This window comes from Mya arenaria, chromosome 5, assembly GCF_026914265.1.
Source record: "Mya arenaria isolate MELC-2E11 chromosome 5, ASM2691426v1".
In the NCBI taxonomy this organism is placed as follows: Eukaryota; Metazoa; Mollusca; class Bivalvia; order Myida; family Myidae; genus Mya; species Mya arenaria.
Window position 1 is genome coordinate 36,781,525 of NC_069126.1, and position 21,815 is coordinate 36,803,339.

The 21,815-nt window shown below is 42.9% G+C and overlaps 1 protein-coding gene across 1 annotated transcript; it reads right to left on the reverse strand.

Annotated features, from left to right (window-relative positions):
- Positions 1 to 5,235: 5,235 nt before the first annotated feature.
- Positions 5,236 to 21,183, reverse strand: LOC128233855 (39S ribosomal protein L17, mitochondrial-like). Its single transcript, XM_052947716.1, has 4 exons — positions 20,927 to 21,183; positions 19,540 to 19,611; positions 18,651 to 18,789; positions 5,236 to 5,459 (listed from the first exon to the last, which is right to left on the reverse strand). Exons 1-4 carry the CDS (start codon positions 21,104 to 21,106, stop codon positions 5,320 to 5,322), a joined length of 531 nt encoding a protein of 176 aa, XP_052803676.1. The 5' UTR covers positions 21,107 to 21,183; the 3' UTR covers positions 5,236 to 5,319.
- Positions 21,184 to 21,815: the final 632 nt, after the last annotated feature.

Consider the following 21,815-nt stretch of genomic DNA (forward strand, 5'->3'; position numbering starts at 1 on the left):
CAGGAGGTATGGCCATGTGTAGCCACAATATGTAAACAGTGTCACTACCTAGAGGTTGTAATAGACAGGAGGTATGGCCATGTGTAGCCACAATATGTAAACAGTGTCACTACCTAGAGGTCGTAATAGACAGGAGGTATGGCCATGTGTAGCCACAATATGTAAACAGTGTCACTACCTAGAGGTTGTAATAGACAGGAGGTATGGCCATGTGTAGCCACAATATGTAAACAGTGTCACTACCTAGAGGTTGTAATAGACAGGAGGTATGGCCATGTGTAGCCACAATATGTAAACAGTGTCACTACCTAGAGGTCGTAATAGACAGGAGTTATGACCATGTGTAGCCACAATATGTAAACAGTGTCACTGCCAAGAGGTCGTAATAGACAGGAGGTATGGCCATGTCTAGCCACAATATGTAAACAGTGTCACTACCTAGAGGTCGTAATAGACAGGAGTTATGGCCATGTGTAGCCACAATATGTAAACAGTGTCACTGCTTAGAGGTCGTAATAGACAGGAGGTATGGCCATGTGTAGCCACTATATGTAAACAGTGTCACTACCTAGAGGTCGTAATAGACAGGAGGTATGGCCATGTGTAGCCACAATATGTAAACAGTGTCACTACCTAGAGGTTGTAATAGACAGGAGTTATGACCATGTGTAGCCACAATATGTAAACAGTGTCACTACCTAGAGGTTGTAATAGACAGGAGGTATGGCCATGTGTAGCCACTATATGTAAACAGTGTCACTACCTAGAGGTTGTAATAGACAGGAGTTATGACCATGTGTAGCCACAATATGTAAACAGTGTCACTACCTAGAGGTCGTAATAGACAGGAGTTATGGCCATGTGTAGCCACAATATGTAAACAGTGTCACTACCTAGAGGTCGTAATAGACAGGAGTTATGGCCATGTGTAGCCACAATATGTAAACAGTGTCACTACCTAGAGGTTGTAATAGACAGGAGGTATGGCCATGTGTAGCCACAATATGTAAACAGTGTCACTACCTAGAGGTTGTAATAGACAGGAGTTATGACCATGTGTAGCCGCAATATGTAAACAGTGTCACTACCTAGAGGTTGTAATAGACAGGAGGTATGGCCATGTGTAGCCACAATATGTAAACAGTGTCACTACCTAGAGGTTGTAATAGACAGGAGTTATGACCATGTGTAGCCACAATATGTAAACAGTGTCACTGCTTAGAGGTTGTAATAGACAGGAGGTATGGCCATGTGTAGCCACAATATGTAAACAGTGTCACTACCTAGAGGTTGTAATAGACAGGAGGTATGGCAATATCTACCCACTATATGTAAACAGTGTCACTACCTAGAGGTTGTAATAGACAGGAGGTATGGCAATATCTACCCACTATATGTAAACAGTGTCACTACCTAGAGGTTGTAATAGACAGGAGGTATGGCCATGTGTAGCCACAATATGTAAACAGTGTCACTACCTAGAGGTTGAAATAGACAGGAGGTATGACCATGTGTAGCCACAATATGTAAACAGTGCCACTACCTAGAGGTTGTAATAGACAGGAGTTATGGCCATGTGTAGCCACAATATGTAAACAGTGTCACTACCTAGAGGTTGTAATAGACAGGAGGTATGACCATGTGTAGCCACAATATGTAAACAGTGTCACTACCTAGAGGTTGTAATAGACAGGAGGTATGACCATGTGTAGCCACAATATGTAAACAGTGTCACTACCTAGAGGTTGTAATAGACAGGAGGTATGGCCATGTGTAGCCACAATATGTAAACAGTGTCACTACCTAGAGGTCGTAATAGACAGGAGGTATGGCCATGTGTAGCCACTATATGTAAACAGTGTCACTACCTAGAGGTTGTAATAGACAGGAGGTATGGCCATGTGTAGCCACAATATGTAAACAGTGTCACTACCTAGAGGTCGTAATAGACAGGAGGTATGGCCATGTGTAGCCACAATATGTAAACAGTGTCACTACCTAGAGGTTGTAATAGACAGGAGGTATGGCCATGTGTAGCCACAATATGTAAACAGTGTCACTACCTAGAGGTCGTAATAGACAGGAGGTATGGCCATGTGTAGCCACTATATGTAAACAGTGTCACTACCTAGAGGTTGTAATAGACAGGAGTTATGACCATGTGTAGCCACAATATGTAAACAGTGTCACTACCTAGAGGTTGTAATAGACAGGAGGTATGGCCATGTGTAGCCACAATATGTAAACAGTGTCACTACCTAGAGGTCGTAATAGACAGGAGGTATGGCCATGTGTAGCCACAATATGTAAACAGTGTCACTACCTAGAGGTCGTAATAGACAGGAGGTGTGGCCATGTGTAGCCACTATATGTAAACAGTGTCACTGCCTAGAGGTCGTAATAGACAGGAGTTATGACCATGTGTAGCCACAATATGTAAACAGTGTCACTACCTAGAGGTCGTAATAGACAGGAGGTATGGCCATGTGTAGCCACAATATGTAAACAGTGTCACTACCTAGAGGTCGTAATAGACAGGAGTTATGACCATGTGTAGCCACAATATGTAAACAGTGCCACTACCTAGAGGTTGTAATAGACAGGAGGTATGGCCATGTGTAGCCACAATATGTAAACAGTGTCACTACCTAGAGGTTGTAATAGACAGGAGGTATGGCCATGTGTAGCCACAATATGTAAACAGTGTCACTACCTAGAGGTTGAAATAGACAGGAGGTATGGCCATGTGTAGCCACAATATGTAAAGAGTGTCACTACCTAGAGGTTGTAATAGACAGGAGTTATGACCATGTGTAGCCACAATATGTAAACAGTGTCACTACCTAGAGGTTGTAATAGACAGGAGGTATGGCCATGTGTAGCCACAATATGTAAACAGTGTCACTGCTTAGAGGTCGTAATAGACAGGAGGTATGGCCATGTGTAGCCACAATATGTAAACAGTGTCACTGCTTAGAGGTTGTAATAGACAGGAGGTATGGCCATGTGTAGCCACAATCTGTAAACAGTGTCACTGCTTAGAGGTTGTAATAGACAGGAGGTATGGCCATGTGTAGCCACAATATGTAAACAGTGTCACTGCTTAGAGGTTGTAATAGACAGGAGGTATGGCCATGTGTAGCCACAATATGTAAACAGTGTCACTACCTAGAGGTTGTAATAGACAGGAGGTATGGCCATGTGTAGCCACAATATGTAAACAGTGTCACTGCTTAGAGGTTGTAATAGACAGGAGGTATGGCCATGTGTAGCCACAATATGTAAACAGTGTCACTACCTAGAGGTCGTAATAGACAGGAGTTATGGCCATGTGTAGCCACAATATGTAAAGAGTATCACTACCTAGAGGTTGTAATAGACAGGAGGTATGGCCATGTGTAGCCACAATATGTAAACAGTGTCACTACCTAGAGGTTGTAATAGACAGGAGGTATGGCCATGTGTAGCCACAATATGTAAACAGTGTCACTACCTAGAGGTCGTAATAGACAGGAGTTATGACCATGTGTAGCCACAATATGTAAACAGTGTCACTGCTTAGAGGTTGTAATAGACAGGAGGTATGGCCATGTGTAGCCACAATATGTAAACAGTGTCACTGCTTAGAGGTTGTAATAGACAGGAGGTATGGCCATGTGTAGCCACAATATGTAAACAGTGTCACTGCCTAGAGGTTGAAATAGACAGGAGGTATGGCCATGTGTAGCCACAATATGTAAACAGTGTCACTACCTAGAGGTTGTAATAGACAGGAGTTATGACCATGTGTAGCCACAATATGTAAACAGTGTCACTACCTAGAGGTCGTAATAGACAGGAGTTATGACCATGTGTAGCCACAATATGTAAACAGTGTCACTACCTAGAGGTTGTAATAGACAGGAGGTATGGCCATGTGTAGCCACAATATGTAAACAGTGTCACTACCTAGAGGTCGTAATAGACAGGAGGTGTGGCCATATCTAGCCACTATATGTAAACAATGTCACTGCCAAGAGGTTTTAATAGACAGGAGGTATGGCCTTATCAAGCCATTATATGTAAACACTGACAGGTCAATTTGGCACATTCCTTTTCGGCCTTCTTATGAAAATGAAGGTTTGAATTTTTGCACAGATTTTGTTGATACTTGAAATGTTCATACTTTCTACCTCAGTTAGTCCACAATTACTAACCCCAGCCTACAGATCAAGTTTTAATGATCCAAAGCCATATTATTCTGAAGTGTTTGCAATCTACAGTGTTCCTAATGGCGTTAATCGTGAGCTTAGATGCAATATCCCATGCTTCTTAAGGTTTTATTAACATGCCTTTTTGTTCAGCATAAAAATCTGCATTGGCCACCTGCCTACCTATTTTCATGACCAATAGCATTACCATTTTCATGTACTGTAACTATTGTTTGTGATGTGTTACTGTCAATAATGATTGGTAAGTATTAAGTTTGACCCACTGACAAGTATCTCGTGTTTGAATGTATCACATTTCCATATCTAAAAATTCATTCAACTTTCAGACCCTTCATTCAATAGATTTACATATGCACACAAATATGTATTGTGCCTTAAACACAAACATATCCTATTCTGTTGAAGATTATACTGATAATTCTGTAGGTTACTTTAATCTAATAAATAAGGTGTAATTAGTAGGAATATAACAGTGAAGTATCCATCCACACAACGTTTTTATCTTTTAATGTAAAATACAAACAAACAAAAGCGCTGCGAAGCAAATGCTTGCCTGCTTCTGTTTTCCAGCATGTGTGGAATAAGGGGCTTAAATTAGTGATTTAAAAAAAACAACAGTTGGCAGGTAAAAGCCTTGGCAATTAATGCCTGTCCATCTGGCTCCTATTTCTGCTGCACCTTTGAACTTAACTAGGAAACGTCCCCAGATGCTACCTACTTTCAGTTATTAACCCTGCTTCTATGAAATTAAACGGAAACCCTGCATAACTGTGTACCAAGTTTCATATGAATTGAATATCTAGAACATTTATTGATGTATGGCAAAGTTTGGTATGATAAAAGGCTGACGAGAACACCAATAACATTCACAATAGCCAGACTTTTGCCCTTCGAAAAATAGATGAGCTTACCATTGAAGCTTTATCGTTATAAACTGTAAGTTGCACCTATGATAAATTATACAGTTTTCAGCTGCCAAATAAAGCCAAATCGGTTCTTTTGTATTCTGTTAAACAATAAGTCATTGAAGTTTCGCATCAATTTAATATCTCACTTTCACAATCCCTTTCTACATAGCCACCAGCTCTACAAACTTCTGCTTTGTCCGTTAAGTTTCTTTTGGAAAACACATTTGTATTTCATCATTATGGTCTCTAAAAAAGTCTTTTTTGGCAGCTGCTAGCAAAATGTTACTTAGAAGTCCAGATTTGTCTCTTTGATGTGGAATAATCGGAGGATATGGGTTACCTGAATAGAAAAGTATATTTAACATTGAATTAAAAAAAACGCTAGCAATAACATGATCAAGAAAAATCCAATCACTTAACTTAATACAATGTACTTACAAACATTTTATTTAAAAACATCTGAAATATGCATATCTTGAAAATATTCCTAATCTTCTAAAATACAACATTCAACAGGCCTTTTCAACAGAAATTAATAAATTCAATATTAAAAAGTTTTATTAACCAAGATAAAGTGAATGACTTTACAAAACAAACTATTTATTAGGCAGAACACCTGTGAACAGTGTACTATACGGACAGCCTGATAAACCATGTACTGTATCTGTCAACACCAGGACAGCCTGTGTACTGTACCTTTCAACTCCAGGGCAACCCTGGTATAGGTCGGTAGATTGGTTTTTAACAGGAAACCTGTGTACTGTACCTTTCAACTCCAGGAGAGCCTGGTATAGGCCATTAGATGGGTATTTAACAGGATGCCTGTGTACGGTACCTTTCAACTCCAGTACAGCCTGGTTTAGGCCTGTGGATGGGTATTTAACAGGAAGCCTGTGTACTGTACCTTTCAACTCCAGGACAGCCTGGTTTAGGCCTGTGGATGGGTATTTAACAGGAAGCCTGTGTAATGTACCTTTCAACTCCAGTACAGCCTGGTATAGGCCAGTGGATGGGTATTTAACAGGAAACCTGTGTACTGTACCTTTCAACTTCAGTACAGCCTGGTATAGGCCAGAAGATGGGACAGGAAGCCTGTGTAATGTACCTTTCAACTCCAGTACAGCCTGGTATAGGCCAGTGGATGGGTATTTAACAGGAAGCCTGTGTACTGTACCTTTCAACTCCAGTACAGCCTGGTATAGGCCAGAAGATGGGACAGGAAGCCTGTGTAATGTACCTTTCAACTTCAGTACAGCCTGGTATAGGCCAGTGGATGGGTATTTAAGAGGAAGCCTGTGTATTGTACCTTTCAACTCCAGTACAGCCTGGTATAGGCCAGAAGATGGGACAGGAAGCCTGTGTAATGTACCTTTCAACTCCAGTACAGCCTGGTATAGGCCAGTGGATGGGTATTTAAGAGGAAGCCTGTGTATTGTACCTTTCAACTCCAGTACAGCCTGGTATAGGCCAGTAGATGGGTATTAAACAGGAAGCCTGTGTAATGTACCTTTAACTCCAGTACAGCCTTGTATAGGCCAGTAGATGGGTATTAAACAGGAAGCCTGTGTACTGTACCTTTTAACTCCAGTACAGCCTGGTATAGGCCATTAGATGGGTATTAAACATTAAGCCTGTGTACTGTACCTTTTAACTCAAGTACAGCCTAGTATAGGCCAGTAGATGGGACAGGAAGCCTATGTACTGTACCTTTTAACTCCAGTACAGCCTGGTATAGGCCAGAAGATGGGTATTAAACAGGAAGCCTGTGTACTGTACCTTTTAACTCCAGTACAGCCTGGTATAGGCCAGTAGATGGAACAGGAAGCCTGTGTACTGTTCCTTTTAACTCCAGTACAGCCTGGTAAAGGCCAGAAGATGGGTATTAAACAGGAAGCCTGTGTACTGTACCTTTTAGCTCCAGTACAGCCTGGTATAGGCCAGTGGATGGGTATTTAACAGGAAGCCTGTGTACTGTACCTTTTAACTCCAGTACAGCCTGGTATAGGCCAGTAGATGGGACAGGAAGCCTGTGTACTGTACCTTTTAACTCCAGTACAGCCTGGTATAGGCCAAAAGATGGGTATTAAACAGGAAGCCTGTGTACGGTACCTTTCAACTCCAGTACAGCCTGGTTTAGGCCTGTGGATGGGTATTTAACAGGAAGCCTGTGTACTGTACCTTTCAACTCCAGGACAGCCTGGTTTAGGCCTGTGGATGGGTATTTAACAGGAAGCCTGTGTAATGTACCTTTCAACTCCAGTACAGCCTGGTATAGGCCAGTGGATGGGTATTTAACAGGAAACCTGTGTACTGTACCTTTCAACTTCAGTACAGCCTGGTATAGGCCAGTGGATGGGTATTTAGCAGGAAGCCTGTGTAATGTACCTTTCAACTCCAGTACAGCCTGGTATAGGCCAGTGGATGGGTATTTAACAGGAAGCCTGTGTATTGTACCTTTCAACTCCAGTACAGCCTGGTATAGGCCAGAAGATGGGACAGGAAGCCTGTGTAATGTACCTTTCAACTCCAGTACAGCCTGGTATAGGCCAGTGGATGGGTATTTAAGAGGAAGCCTGTGTATTGTACCTTTCAACTCCAGTACAGCCTGGTATAGGCCAGAAGATGGGTATTAAACAGGAAGCCTGTGTACTGTACCTTTTAACTCCAGTACAGCCTGGTATAGGCCAGTAGATGGGTATTAAACAGGAAGCCTGTGTACTGTACCTTTAACTCCAGTACAGCCTTGTATAGGCCAGTAGATGGGTATTAAACAGGAAGCCTGTGTACTGTACCTTTTAACTCCAGTACAGCCTGGTATAGGCCATTAGATGGGTATTAAACATTAAGCCTGTGTACTGTACCTTTTAACTCAAGTACAGCCTGGTATAGGCCAGTAGATGGGACAGGAAGCCTGTGTACTGTACCTTTTAACTCCAGTACAACCTGGTATAGGCCAGTAGATGGAACAGGAAGCCTGTGTACTGTTCCTTTTAACTCCAGTACAGCCTGGTAGAGGCCAGAAGATGGGTATTAAACAGGAAGTCTGTGTACTGTACCTTTTAGCTCCAGTACAGCCTGGTATAGGCCAGTGGATGGGTATTTAACAGGAAGCCTGTGTACTGTACCTTTTAACTCCAGTACAGCCTGGTATAGGCCAGAAGATGGGTATTAAACAGGAAGCCTGTGTACTGTACCTTTTAACTCCAGTACAGCCTGGTATAGGCCAGTAGATGGGTATTAAACAGGAAGCCTGTGTACTGTACCTTTCAACTCCAGTACAGCCTGGTATAGTCCAGTGGATGGGTATTTAGCAGGAAGCCTGTGTAATGTACCTTTCAACTCCAGTACAGCCTGGTATAGGCCAGTGGATGGGTATTTAACAGGAAGCCTGTGTATTGTACCTTTCAACTCCAGTACAGCCTGGTATAGGCCAGAAGATGGGACAGGAAGCCTGTGTAATGTACCTTTCAACTCCAGTACAGCCTGGTATAGGCCAGTGGATGGGTATTTAAGAGGAAGCCTGTGTATTGTACCTTTCAACTCCAGTACAGCCTGGTATAGGCCAGAAGATGGGTATTAAACAGGAAGCCTGTGTAATGTACCTTTTAACTCCAGTACAGCCTGGTATAGGCCAGTAGATGGGTATTAAACAGGAAGCCTGTGTACTGTACCTTTAACTCCAGTACAGCCTTGTATAGGCCAGTAGATGGGTATTAAACAGGAAGCCTGTGTACTGTACCTTTTAACTCCAGTACAGCCTGGTATAGGCCATTAGATGGGTATTAAACATTAAGCCTGTGTACTGTACCTTTTAACTCAAGTACAGCCTGGTATAGGCCAGTAGATGGGACAGGAAGCCTGTGTACTGTACCTTTTAACTCCAGTACAGCCTGGCATAGGCCAGAAGATGGGTATTAAACAGGAAGCCTGTGTACGGTACCTTTCAACTCCAGTACAGCCTGGTTTAGGCCTGTGGATGGGTATTTAACAGGAAGCCTGTGTACTGTACCTTTCAACTCCAGGACAGCCTGGTTTAGGCCTGTGGATGGGTATTTAACAGGAAGCCTGTGTAATGTACCTTTCAACTCCAGTACAGCCTGGTATAGGCCAGTGGATGGGTATTTAACAGGAAACCTGTGTACTGTACCTTTCAACTTCAGTACAGCCTGGTATAGGCCAGAAGATGGGACAGGAAGCCTGTGTAATGTACCTTTCAACTCCAGTACAGCCTGGTATAGGCCAGTGGATGGGTATTTAACAGGAAGCCTGTGTACTGTACCTTTCAACTCCAGTACAGCCTGGTATAGGCCAGAAGATGGGACAGGAAGCCTGTGTAATGTACCTTTCAACTTCAGTACAGCCTGGTATAGGCCAGTGGATGGGTATTTAAGAGGAAGCCTGTGTATTGTACCTTTCAACTCCAGTACAGCCTGGTATAGGCCAGAAGATGGGACAGGAAGCCTGTGTAATGTACCTTTCAACTCCAGTACAGCCTGGTATAGGCCAGTGGATGGGTATTTAAGAGGAAGCCTGTGTATTGTACCTTTCAACTCCAGTACAGCCTGGTATAGGCCAGTAGATGGGTATTAAACAGGAAGCCTGTGTACTGTACCTTTAACTCCAGTACAGCCTTGTATAGGCCAGTAGATGGGTATTAAACAGGAAGCCTGTGTACTGTACCTTTTAACTCCAGTACAGCCTGGTATAGGCCATTAGATGGGTATTAAACATTAAGCCTGTGTACTGTACCTTTTAACTCAAGTACAGCCTGGTATAGGCCAGTAGATGGGACAGGAAGCCTGTGTACTGTACCTTTTAACTCCAGTACAGCCTGGTATAGGCCAGAAGATGGGTATTAAACAGGAAGCCTGTGTACTGTACCTTTTAACTCCAGTACAGCCTGGTATAGGCCAGTAGATGGAACAGGAAGCCTGTGTACTGTTCCTTTTAACTCCAGTACAGCCTGGTAAAGGCCAAAAGATGGGTATTAAACAGGAAGCCTGTGTACTGTACCTTTTAGCTCCAGTACAGCCTGGTATAGGCCAGTGGATGGGTATTTAACAGGAAGCCTGTGTACTGTACCTTTTAACTCCAGTACAGTCTGGTATAGGCCAGTAGATGGGACAGGAAGCCTGTGTACTGTACCTTTTAACTCCAGTACAGCCTGGTATAGGCCAAAAGATGGGTATTAAACAGGAAGCCTGTGTACGGTACCTTTCAACTCCAGTACAGCCTGGTTTAGGCCTGTGGATGGGTATTTAACAGGAAGCCTGTGTACTGTACCTTTCAACTCCAGGACAGCCTGGTTTAGGCCTGTGGATGGGTATTTAACAGGAAGCCTGTGTAATGTACCTTTCAACTCCAGTACAGCCTGGTATAGGCCAGTGGATGGGTATTTAACAGGAAACCTGTGTACTGTACCTTTCAACTTCAGTACAGCCTGGAATAGGCCAGTGGATGGGTATTTAGCAGGAAGCCTGTGTAATGTACCTTTCAACTCCAGTACAGCCTGGTATAGGCCAGTGGATGGTTATTTAACAGGAAGCCTGTGTATTGTACCTTTCAACTCCAGTACAGCCTGGTATAGGCCAGAAGATGGGACAGGAAGCCTGTGTACTGTACCTTTCAACTCCAGTACAGCCTGGTATAGGCCAGTGGATGGGTATTTAAGAGGAAGCCTGTGTATTGTACCTTTCAACTCCAGTACAGCCTGGTATAGGCCAGAAGATGGGTATTAAACAGGAAGCCTGTGTACTGTACCTTTTAACTCCAGTACAGCCTGGTATAGGCCAGTAGATGGGTATTAAACAGGAAGCCTGTGTACTGTACCTTTAACTCCAGTACAGCCTTGTATAGGCCAGTAGATGGGTATTAAACAGGAAGCCTGTGTACTGTACCTTTTAACTCCAGTACAGCCTGGTATAGGCCATTAGATGGGTATTAAACATTAAGCCTGTGTACTGTACCTTTTAACTCAAGTACAGCCTGGTATAGGCCAGTAGATGGGACAGGAAGCCTGTGTACTGTACCTTTTAACTCCAGTACAACCTGGTATAGGCCAGTAGATGGAACAGGAAGCCTGTGTACTGTTCCTTTTAACTCCAGTACAGCCTGGTAGAGGCCAGAAGATGGGTATTAAACAGGAAGTCTGTGTACTGTACCTTTTAGCTCCAGTACAGCCTGGTATAGGCCAGTGGATGGGTATTTAACAGGAAGCCTGTGTACTGTACCTTTTAACTCCAGTACAGCCTGGTATAGGCCAGAAGATGGGTATTAAACAGGAAGCCTGTGTACTGTACCTTTTAACTCCAGTACAGCCTGGTATAGGCCAGTAGATGGGTATTAAACAGGAAGCCTGTGTACTGTACCTTTCAACTCCAGTACAGCCTGGTATAGGCCAGTGGATGGGTATTTAGCAGGAAGCCTGTGTAATGTACCTTTCAACTCCAGTACAGCCTGGTATAGGCCAGTGGATGGGTATTTAACAGGAAGCCTGTGTATTGTACCTTTCAACTCCAGTACAGCCTGGTATAGGCCAGAAGATGGGACAGGAAGCCTGTGTAATGTACCTTTCAACTCCAGTACAGCCTGGTATAGGCCAGTGGATGGGTATTTAAGAGGAAGCCTGTGTATTGTACCTTTCAACTCCAGTACAGCCTGGTATAGGCCAGAAGATGGGTATTAAACAGGAAGCCTGTGTAATGTACCTTTTAACTCCAGTACAGCCTGGTATAGGCCAGTAGATGGGTATTAAACAGGAAGCCTGTGTACTGTACCTTTAACTCCAGTACAGCCTTGTATAGGCCAGTAGATGGGTATTAAACAGGAAGCCTGTGTACTGTACCTTTTAACTCCAGTACAGCCTGGTATAGGCCATTAGATGGGTATTAAACATTAAGCCTGTGTACTGTACCTTTTAACTCAAGTACAGCCTGGTATAGGCCAGTAGATGGGACAGGAAGCCTGTGTACTGTACCTTTTAACTCCAGTACAGCCTGGCATAGGCCAGAAGATGGGTATTAAACAGGAAGCCTGTGTACGGTACCTTTCAACTCCAGTACAGCCTGGTTTAGGCCTGTGGATGGGTATTTAACAGGAAGCCTGTGTACTGTACCTTTCAACTCCAGGACAGCCTGGTTTAGGCCTGTGGATGGGTATTTAACAGGAAGCCTGTGTAATGTACCTTTCAACTCCAGTACAGCCTGGTATAGGCCAGTGGATGGGTATTTAACAGGAAACCTGTGTACTATACCTTTCAACTTCAGTACAGCCTGGTATAGGCCAGAAGATGGGACAGGAAGCCTGTGTAATGTACCTTTCAACTCCAGTACAGCCTGGTATAGGCCAGTGGATGGGTATTTAACAGGAAGCCTGTGTACTGTACCTTTCAACTCCAGTACAGCCTGGTATAGGCCAGAAGATGGGACAGGAAGCCTGTGTAATGTACCTTTCAACTTCAGTACAGCCTGGTATAGGCCAGTGGATGGGTATTTAAGAGGAAGCCTGTGTATTGTACCTTTCAACTCCAGTACAGCCTGGTATAGGCCAGAAGATGGGACAGGAAGCCTGTGTAATGTACCTTTCAACTCCAGTACAGCCTGGTATAGGCCAGTGGATGGGTATTTAAGAGGAAGCCTGTGTATTGTACCTTTCAACTCCAGTACAGCCTGGTATAGGCCAGTAGATGGGTATTAAACAGGAAGCCTGTGTACTGTACCTTTAACTCCAGTACAGCCTTGTATAGGCCAGTAGATGGGTATTAAACAGGAAGCCTGTGTACTGTACCTTTTAACTCCAGTACAGCCTGGTATAGGCCATTAGATGGGTATTAAACATTAAGCCTGTGTACTGTACCTTTTAACTCAAGTACAGCCTGGTATAGGCCAGTAGATGGGACAGGAAGCCTGTGTACTGTACCTTTTAACTCCAGTACAGCCTGGTATAGGCCAGAAGATGGGTATTAAACAGGAAGCCTGTGTACTGTACCTTTTAACTCCAGTACAGCCTGGTATAGGCCAGTAGATGGAACAGGAAGCCTGTGTACTGTTCCTTTTAACTCCAGTACAGCCTGGTAAAGGCCAGAAGATGGGTATTAAACAGGAAGCCTGTGTACTGTACCTTTTAGCTCCAGTACAGCCTGGTATAGGCCAGTGGATGGGTATTTAACAGGAAGCCTGTGTACTGTACCTTTTAACTCCAGTACAGCCTGGTATAGGCCAAAAGATGGGTATTAAACAGGAAGCCTGTGTACGGTACCTTTCAACTCCAGTACAGCCTGGTTTAGGCCTGTGGATGGGTATTTAACAGGAAGCCTGTGTACTGTACCTTTCAACTCCAGGACAGCCTGGTTTAGGCCTGTGGATGGGTATTTAACAGGAAGCCTGTGTAATGTACCTTTCAACTCCAGTACAGCCTGGTATAGGCCAGTGGATGGGTATTTAACAGGAAACCTGTGTACTGTACCTTTCAACTTCAGTACAGCCTGGAATAGGCCAGTGGATGGGTATTTAGCAGGAAGCCTGTGTAATGTACCTTTCAACTCCAGTACAGCCTGGTATAGGCCAGTGGATGGTTATTTAACAGGAAGCCTGTGTATTGTACCTTTCAACTCCAGTACAGCCTGGTATAGGCCAGTAGATGGGACAGGAAGCCTGTGTACTGTACCTTTCAACTCCAGTACAGCCTGGTATAGGCCAGTGGATGGGTATTTAAGAGGAAGCCTGTGTATTGTACCTTTCAACTCCAGTACAGCCTGGTATAGGCCAGAAGATGGGTATTAAACAGGAAGCCTGTGTACTGTACCTTTTAACTCCAGTACAGCCTGGTATAGGCCAGTAGATGGGTATTAAACAGGAAGCCTGTGTACTGTACCTTTAACTCCAGTACAGCCTTGTATAGGCCAGTAGATGGGTATTAAACAGGAAGCCTGTGTACTGTACCTTTTAACTCCAGTACAGCCTGGTATAGGCCATTAGATGGGTATTAAACATTAAGCCTGTGTACTGTACCTTTTAACTCAAGTACAGCCTGGTATAGGCCAGTAGATGGGACAGGAAGCCTGTGTACTGTACCTTTTAACTCCAGTACAACCTGGTATAGGCCAGTAGATGGAACAGGAAGCCTGTGTACTGTTCCTTTTAACTCCAGTACAGCCTGGTAGAGGCCAGAAGATGGGTATTAAACAGGAAGTCTGTGTACTGTACCTTTTAGCTCCAGTACAGCCTGGTATAGGCCAGTGGATGGGTATTTAACAGGAAGCCTGTGTACTGTACCTTTTAACTCCAGTACAGCCTGGTATAGGCCAGAAGATGGGTATTAAACAGGAAGCCTGTGTACTGTACCTTTTAACTCCAGTACAGCCTGGTATAGGCCAGTAGATGGGTATTAAACAGGAAGCCTGTGTACTGTACCTTTCAACTCCAGTACAGCCTGGTATAGGCCAGTGGATGGGTATTTAGCAGGAAGCCTGTGTAATGTACCTTTCAACTCCAGTACAGCCTGGTATAGGCCAGTGGATGGGTATTTAACAGGAAGCCTGTGTATTGTACCTTTCAACTCCAGTACAGCCTGGTATAGGCCAGAAGATGGGACAGGAAGCCTGTGTAATGTACCTTTCAACTCCAGTACAGCCTGGTATAGGCCAGTGGATGGGTATTTAAGAGGAAGCCTGTGTATTGTACCTTTCAACTCCAGTACAGCCTGGTATAGGCCAGAAGATGGGTATTAAACAGGAAGCCTGTGTAATGTACCTTTTAACTCCAGTACAGCCTGGTATAGGCCAGTAGATGGGTATTAAACAGGAAGCCTGTGTACTGTACCTTTAACTCCAGTACAGCCTTGTATAGGCCAGTAGATGGGTATTAAACAGGAAGCCTGTGTACTGTACCTTTTAACTCCAGTACAGCCTGGTATAGGCCATTAGATGGGTATTAAACATTAAGCTTGTGTACTGTACCTTTTAACTCAAGTACAGCCTGGTATAGGCCAGTAGATGGGACAGGAAGCCTTTGTACTGTACCTTTTAACTCCAGTACAGCCTGGCATAGGCCAGAAGATGGGTATTAAACAGGAAGCCTGTGTACGGTACCTTTCAACTCCAGTACAGCCTGGTTTAGGCCTGTGGATGGGTATTTAACAGGAAGCCTGTGTACTGTACCTTTCAACTCCAGGACAGCCTGGTTTAGGCCTGTGGATGGGTATTTAACAGGAAGCCTGTGTAATGTACCTTTCAACTCCAGTACAGCCTGGTATAGGCCAGTGGATGGGTATTTAACAGGAAACCTGTGTACTATACCTTTCAACTTCAGTACAGCCTGGTATAGGCCAGAAGATGGGACAGGAAGCCTGTGTAATGTACCTTTCAACTCCAGTACAGCCTGGTATAGGCCAGTGGATGGGTATTTAACAGGAAGCCTGTGTACTGTACCTTTCAACTCCAGTACAGCCTGGTATAGGCCAGAAGATGGGACAGGAAGCCTGTGTAATGTACCTTTCAACTTCAGTACAGCCTGGTATAGGCCAGTGGATGGGTATTTAAGAGGAAGCCTGTGTATTGTACCTTTCAACTCCAGTACAGCCTGGTATAGGCCAGAAGATGGGACAGGAAGCCTGTGTAATGTACCTTTCAACTCCAGTACAGCCTGGTATAGGCCAGTGGATGGGTATTTAAGAGGAAGCCTGTGTATTGTACCTTTCAACTCCAGTACAGCCTGGTATAGGCCAGTAGATGGGTATTAAACAGGAAGCCTGTGTACTGTACCTTTAACTCCAGTACAGCCTTGTATAGGCCAGTAGATGGGTATTAAACAGGAAGCCTGTGTACTGTACCTTTTAACTCCAGTACAGCCTGGTATAGGCCATTAGATGGGTATTAAACATTAAGCCTGTGTACTGTACCTTTTAACTCAAGTACAGCCTGGTATAGGCCAGTAGATGGGACAGGAAGCCTGTGTACTGTACCTTTTAACTCCAGTACAGCCTGGTATAGGCCAGAAGATGGGTATTAAACAGGAAGCCTGTGTACTGTACCTTTTAACTCCAGTACAGCCTGGTATAGGCCAGTAGATGGAACAGGAAGCCTGTGTACTGTTCCTTTTAACTCCAGTACAGCCTGGTAAAGGCCAGAAGATGGGTATTAAACAGGAAGCCTGTGTACTGTACCTTTTAGCTCCAGTACAGCCTGGTATAGGCCAGTGGATGGGTATTTAACAGGAAGCCTGTGTAGTGTACCTTTTAACTCCAGTACAGCCTGGTATAGGCCAGTAGATGGGACAGGAAGCCTGTGTACTGTACCTTTTAACTCCAGTACAGCCTGGTATAGGCCAAAAGATGGGTATTAAACAGGAAGCCTGTGTACGGTACCTTTCAACTCCAGTACAGCCTGGTTTAGGCCTGTGGATGGGTATTTAACAGGAAGCCTGTGTACTGTACCTTTCAACTCCAGGACAGCCTGGTTTAGGCCTGTGGATGGGTATTTAACAGGAAGCCTGTGTAATGTACCTTTCAACTCCAGTACAGCCTGGTATAGGCCAGTGGATGGGTATTTAACAGGAAACCTGTGTACTGTACCTTTCAACTTCAGTACAGCCTGGAATAGGCCAGTGGATGGGTATTTAGCAGGAAGCCTGTGTAATGTACCTTTCAACTCCAGTACAGCCTGGTATAGGCCAGTGGATGGTTATTTAACAGGAAGCCTGTGTAGTGTACCTTTCAACTCCAGTACAGCCTGGTATAGGCCAGAAGATGGGACAGGAAGCCTGTGTACTGTACCTTTCAACTCCAGTACAGCCTGGTATAGGCCAGTGGATGGGTATTTAAGAGGAAGCCTGTGTATTGTACCTTTCAACTCCAGTACAGCCTGGTATAGGCCAGAAGATGGGTATTAAACAGGAAGCCTGTGTACTGTACCTTTTAACTCCAGTACAGCCTGGTATAGGCCAGTAGATGGGTATTAAACAGGAAGCCTGTGTACTGTACCTTTAACTCCAGTACAGCCTTGTATAGGCCAGTAGATGGGTATTAAACAGGAAGCCTGTGTACTGTACCTTTTAACTCCAGTACAGCCTGGTATAGGCCATTAGATGGGTATTAAACATTAAGCCTGTGTACTGTACCTTTTAACTCAAGTACAGCCTGGTATAGGCCAGTAGATGGGACAGGAAGCCTGTGTACTGTACCTTTTAACTCCAGTACAGCCTGGCATAGGCCAGAAGATGGGTATTAAACAGGAAGCCTGTGTACTGTACCTTTTAACTCCAGTACAACCTGGTATAGGCCAGTAGATGGAACAGGAAGCCTGTGTACTGTTCCTTTTAACTCCAGTACAGCCTGGTAGAGGCCAGAAGATGGGTATTAAACAGGAAGTCTGTGTACTGTACCTTTTAGCTCCAGTACAGCCTGGTATAGGCCAGTGGATGGGTATTTAACAGGAAGCCTGTGTACTGTACCTTTTAACTCCAGTACAGCCTGGTATAGGCCAGAAGATGGGTATTAAACAGGAAGCCTGTGTACTGTACCTTTTAACTCCAGTACAGCCTGGTATAGGCCAGTAGATGGGTATTAAACAGGAAGCCTGTGTACTGTACCTTTCAACTCCAGTACAGCCTGGTATAGGCCAGTGGATGGGTATTTAGCAGGAAGCCTGTGTAATGTACCTTTCAACTCCAGTACAGCCTGGTATAGGCCAGTGGATGGGTATTTAACAGGAAAAATATGTATTGTACCTTTCAACTCCAGTACAGCCTGGTATAGGCCAGAAGATGGGACAGGAAGCCTGTGTAATGTACCTTTCAACTCCAGTACAGCCTGGTATAGGCCAGTGGATGGGTATTTAAGAGGAAGCCTGTGTATTGTACCTTTCAACTCCAGTACAGCCTGGTATAGGCCAGAAGATGGGTATTAAACAGGAAGCCTGTGTACTGTACCTTTTAACTCCAGTACAGCCTGGTATAGGCCAGTAGATGGGTATTAAACAGGAAGCCTGTGTACTGTACCTTTAACTCCAGTACAGCCTTGTATAGGCCAGTAGATGGGTATTAAACAGGAAGCCTGTGTACTGTACCTTTTAACTCCAGTACAGCCTGGTATAGGCCATTAGATGGGTATTAAACATTAAGCCCGTGTACTGTACCTTTTAACTCAAGTACAGCCTGGTATAGGCCAGTAGATGGGACAGGAAGCCTGTGTACTGTACCTTTTAACTCCAGTACAGCCTGGCATAGGCCAGAAGATGGGTATTAAACAGGAAGCCTGTGTACTGTACCTTTTAACTCCAGTACAACCTGGTATAGGCCAGTAGATGGAACAGGAAGCCTGTGTACTGTTCCTTTTAACTGCAGTACAGCCTGGTAGAGGCCAGAAGATGGGTATTAAACAGGAAGCCTGTGTACTGTACCTTTTAGCTCCAGTACAGCCTGGTATAGGCCAGTGGATGGGTATTTAACAGGAAGCCTGTGTACTGTACCTTTTAACTCCAGTACAGCCTGGTATAGGCCAGTAGATGGGTATTAAACAGGAAGCCTGTGTACTGTACCTTTCAACTCCAGTACAGCCTGGTATAGGCCTGTTGATGGGTAATTCGCAGGAAGCCTGTGTACTGTTGTGAAAGCAGTTGTGTAGTTTTCATAGCGGGGTGCCAACACTTGAAACAACTTATACACCAACTCCTTTTCCTGCAATAAAGTATACTAAAAATACTGATTTCGAAAGTTATCTTTTCTCAATGTTTTTACTGGAGACATGAAATTATGACATTATTTATACACTAGGCCTAAATTTCTTTACCGTTCTTAAGCATAACAGCTTAAGCAGCTTATTTCATTAAGCCATAACTTAAAACTTATACATGTATCTTAATCTTGATTTTGCTGAACAAAAAATCATTTTTCGTGATTATTGCAAAGATAATTTCCAAAAACACTTAAGAATGTAAACATTACAAAAATTATACCAAACAAAAATAGTGAGCTAAGCTTAATCCTGTTTTAACGTACTTCAGATGTTTTGAAAATTTTGGATCTTAATCTCTGTAATCAATCATACACTAAATGTTATCAAAATAAGACTCGTTGGTGAAGAGCTGTACAATCTGCCATATAAAATCCAGAATTTCAGCAAACACAAAAAGCATTTAACTTTTGCAAGGTACGTGCTTATCTGAACACAGATCATAGACTGAGTAAAAGTTAAACATGCTTAACATCCAACAGAGGGTGCAAATCATGTTTTTTAATCCTCTGCTGAAACAAGTTTCTACCATTATTAAAAATTTTGAAAAACCATAAGGACTGCGATAAAGTTTTGAAATTATTTGATGGAACAAAATGGTATGAAGTTTTTCAGAAAAATTATGTGTTTTTGTTTACTGTGATGGTACACTGACTTATATATTTCATCATGACAAGTCTTATTCATGCACTTACCTTAAGCCAATTTGTTGCCATTATCATTGTAGGTTTGTGACTGTCTCCATTCTGAATGGCAAGATTGAGTAACTGAAAGAATAATAACAAAGTTATAGATTTTTAATTTTTCCCCCAAATGAAATATATATGACCTGTTATCAGAGGAAACATTTTAATGTTTATTAAACAAATAATGTAGTTTGTTTCAAAGAAGTGATTTTCAGTTAGGAAGCCAAGGTGTTCTTAGAATAACAATTAAAGAAATGATTACAATTTAAAAAAAATTGAGATTGATTTAAACAGTTTATTAGTTCATAAAACATTTAATAATAATAATAATAATAATAATAATAATAATAATTATGGCCATTTAACTTTTGTGTAGACAGTTCAAGGGCCATATCTATGGAGAATAGTGTGATCTGGCTGTTGATTCATGAACAAAGTTGAGATACAATGATGTATTATGCCAATAAACATTGTTACCAAGTTTGGTAAGGATTTGATGTTAAATACAAGAGAAAGAGAAATCAAAGTATTATGGCGTGAACAAATGAAAAATACACATTCAGCAAGCATCACTGCTCGAGCCACCAGGTTTCGACTGTACAACAGCCCCTCCCTAGCCATCCCCCATTGGGTACATTCTGTAATTCTTTTGGTTCTGTGTAGTAGGAATGCCCATCCCACATCTCCCTCTGAAAATAGTATTTCTTCTAGATCTTTTTACAACTCAAGAAAAATTTCTGAGTGAAAAAACTGCCATTTTTTGTTGTTGAAGTTACACTACTAACCACGCGTTTTTGAAGATTTTGCTACATCTCTGCCTTGTCCAACAAAGACGCGTGACAATGGAATGGAGCAACAGGTGCAAACTCCTCCTACAGGCCTGAAAGGCCTTTTGATGTATGCATTAGTATCGATTAACTTATTTCCAAAAATGCTTGAACAAACAGTAATATTCCAGCCACCTAATTAAAATCAAGTGTTGGGGATGAGATTGTTTACCCTCACAATCAGGTGAAAGCCATTGTGTAAGAATGGTATATTTTACAAAGATCTTCATGTACCCGCAGCACTAATTAAAATACCAGCAGTTGCGCGGTCATACTTATACATGTACCACAGCATTGGCTACTGCGGAATATATCTCTTTGACTCAGTCTCTCCAGCCAAAGGTTATGGAAAGAATATCTGGAAAGAGATTTTGAGGATTTTTTGGAGGGTAGTTAAGGGGGGGGGGGGGGGGGGGGACTAGATGAGGAAGGGGTCAAAACAACTCCCAAGACACCTGTGATCCAATATAACAAAGAAAAGAACATGTTCAAGAAACATTATAATCAAATGAAAACCAACGTGTACCAGGGCTTGGTTCTAAAAAATTGCATGTCAGATAGTATTTTACCTGCTCCGCATAACCCCTGATCTCATGGATCCGGTCTTCTCGACCTTCGATTCTTTCATCGCGAATTAATCTGTTGACTTTATATTGGAGATATTTGATTCTTTCTGTCGGGCCGCTGCCTGATCCAATCAAGACACCTTTAAGTTTCCTGGGTCTTCTTTTCACTTGAATTCTAAGCATACTGACAAAAAGTATTGGTAAAACACATCAAAAAGTAAAACATGGGGCTCTGTTTATGATTTAGTCAAATCGTCTTCATGATAAAATGTCCAAAAACGGATTGGTCAAAACGTCTTCACCAGCGCCAATAGCTTTAGATTGGTGCCCTACGTTACTTTATAAATGGAGAAAAGAATATGAGGGTTCTAGTCTATGTGGCTTCGTTACCCAAGTACATTCATCAAAAAAAGCATAGTGCATTATAATGTTCAGGGCTAAACTCGTTGACAATCTCAAATGGCAGCTCGGTGTCCTAATCATGCAAGCAAAAGGTTCTACAAACTTCACAGTAGTTACTTCCCTTGGCAATTATTTTGCAATATTATTCCAGACACTGACTCTTCTAGGATGATATTGATAAATGTTATTTTCACTTCGTGTTTTTAATAATATTTCTTTCATGATAGCGGTATTCCACAAAGTTGTAATGCCAACCATACCATTTTAACAGCAAAACAGTACGTACATTTCTTTTAAGATAATCACTAAGCCTCACCATTACCGAATCTATTAATAGTGAGGAGATGGTGGCTCCTATTATTTTGGCGTCAAGTCAACCCGGCCCAGTAACCATTTCGGCCAGGACCACTATGCTCACTGTAATTATTTTATATGCCGACAAATTAAAGTAGGTCATGTGTAGATGAATACAATACTTGTAGTATCAAAG

Coding starts and splice junctions, on each gene's coding strand:
- LOC128233855 (XM_052947716.1), bottom strand. CDS start 21,106: ATGCTTAGAATTCAAGTGAAAAGAAGACCCAGGAAACTTAAAGGTGTC. Junction 18,790..19,539: donor TGGCAACAAATTGGCTTAAG/GTAAGTGCATGA, acceptor ACTTTATTGCAG/GAAAAGGAGTTGGTGTATAA. Junction 5,460..18,650: donor GGCTGTACTGGAGTTGAAAG/GTACAGTACACA, acceptor TTTTCTATTCAG/GTAACCCATATCCTCCGATT.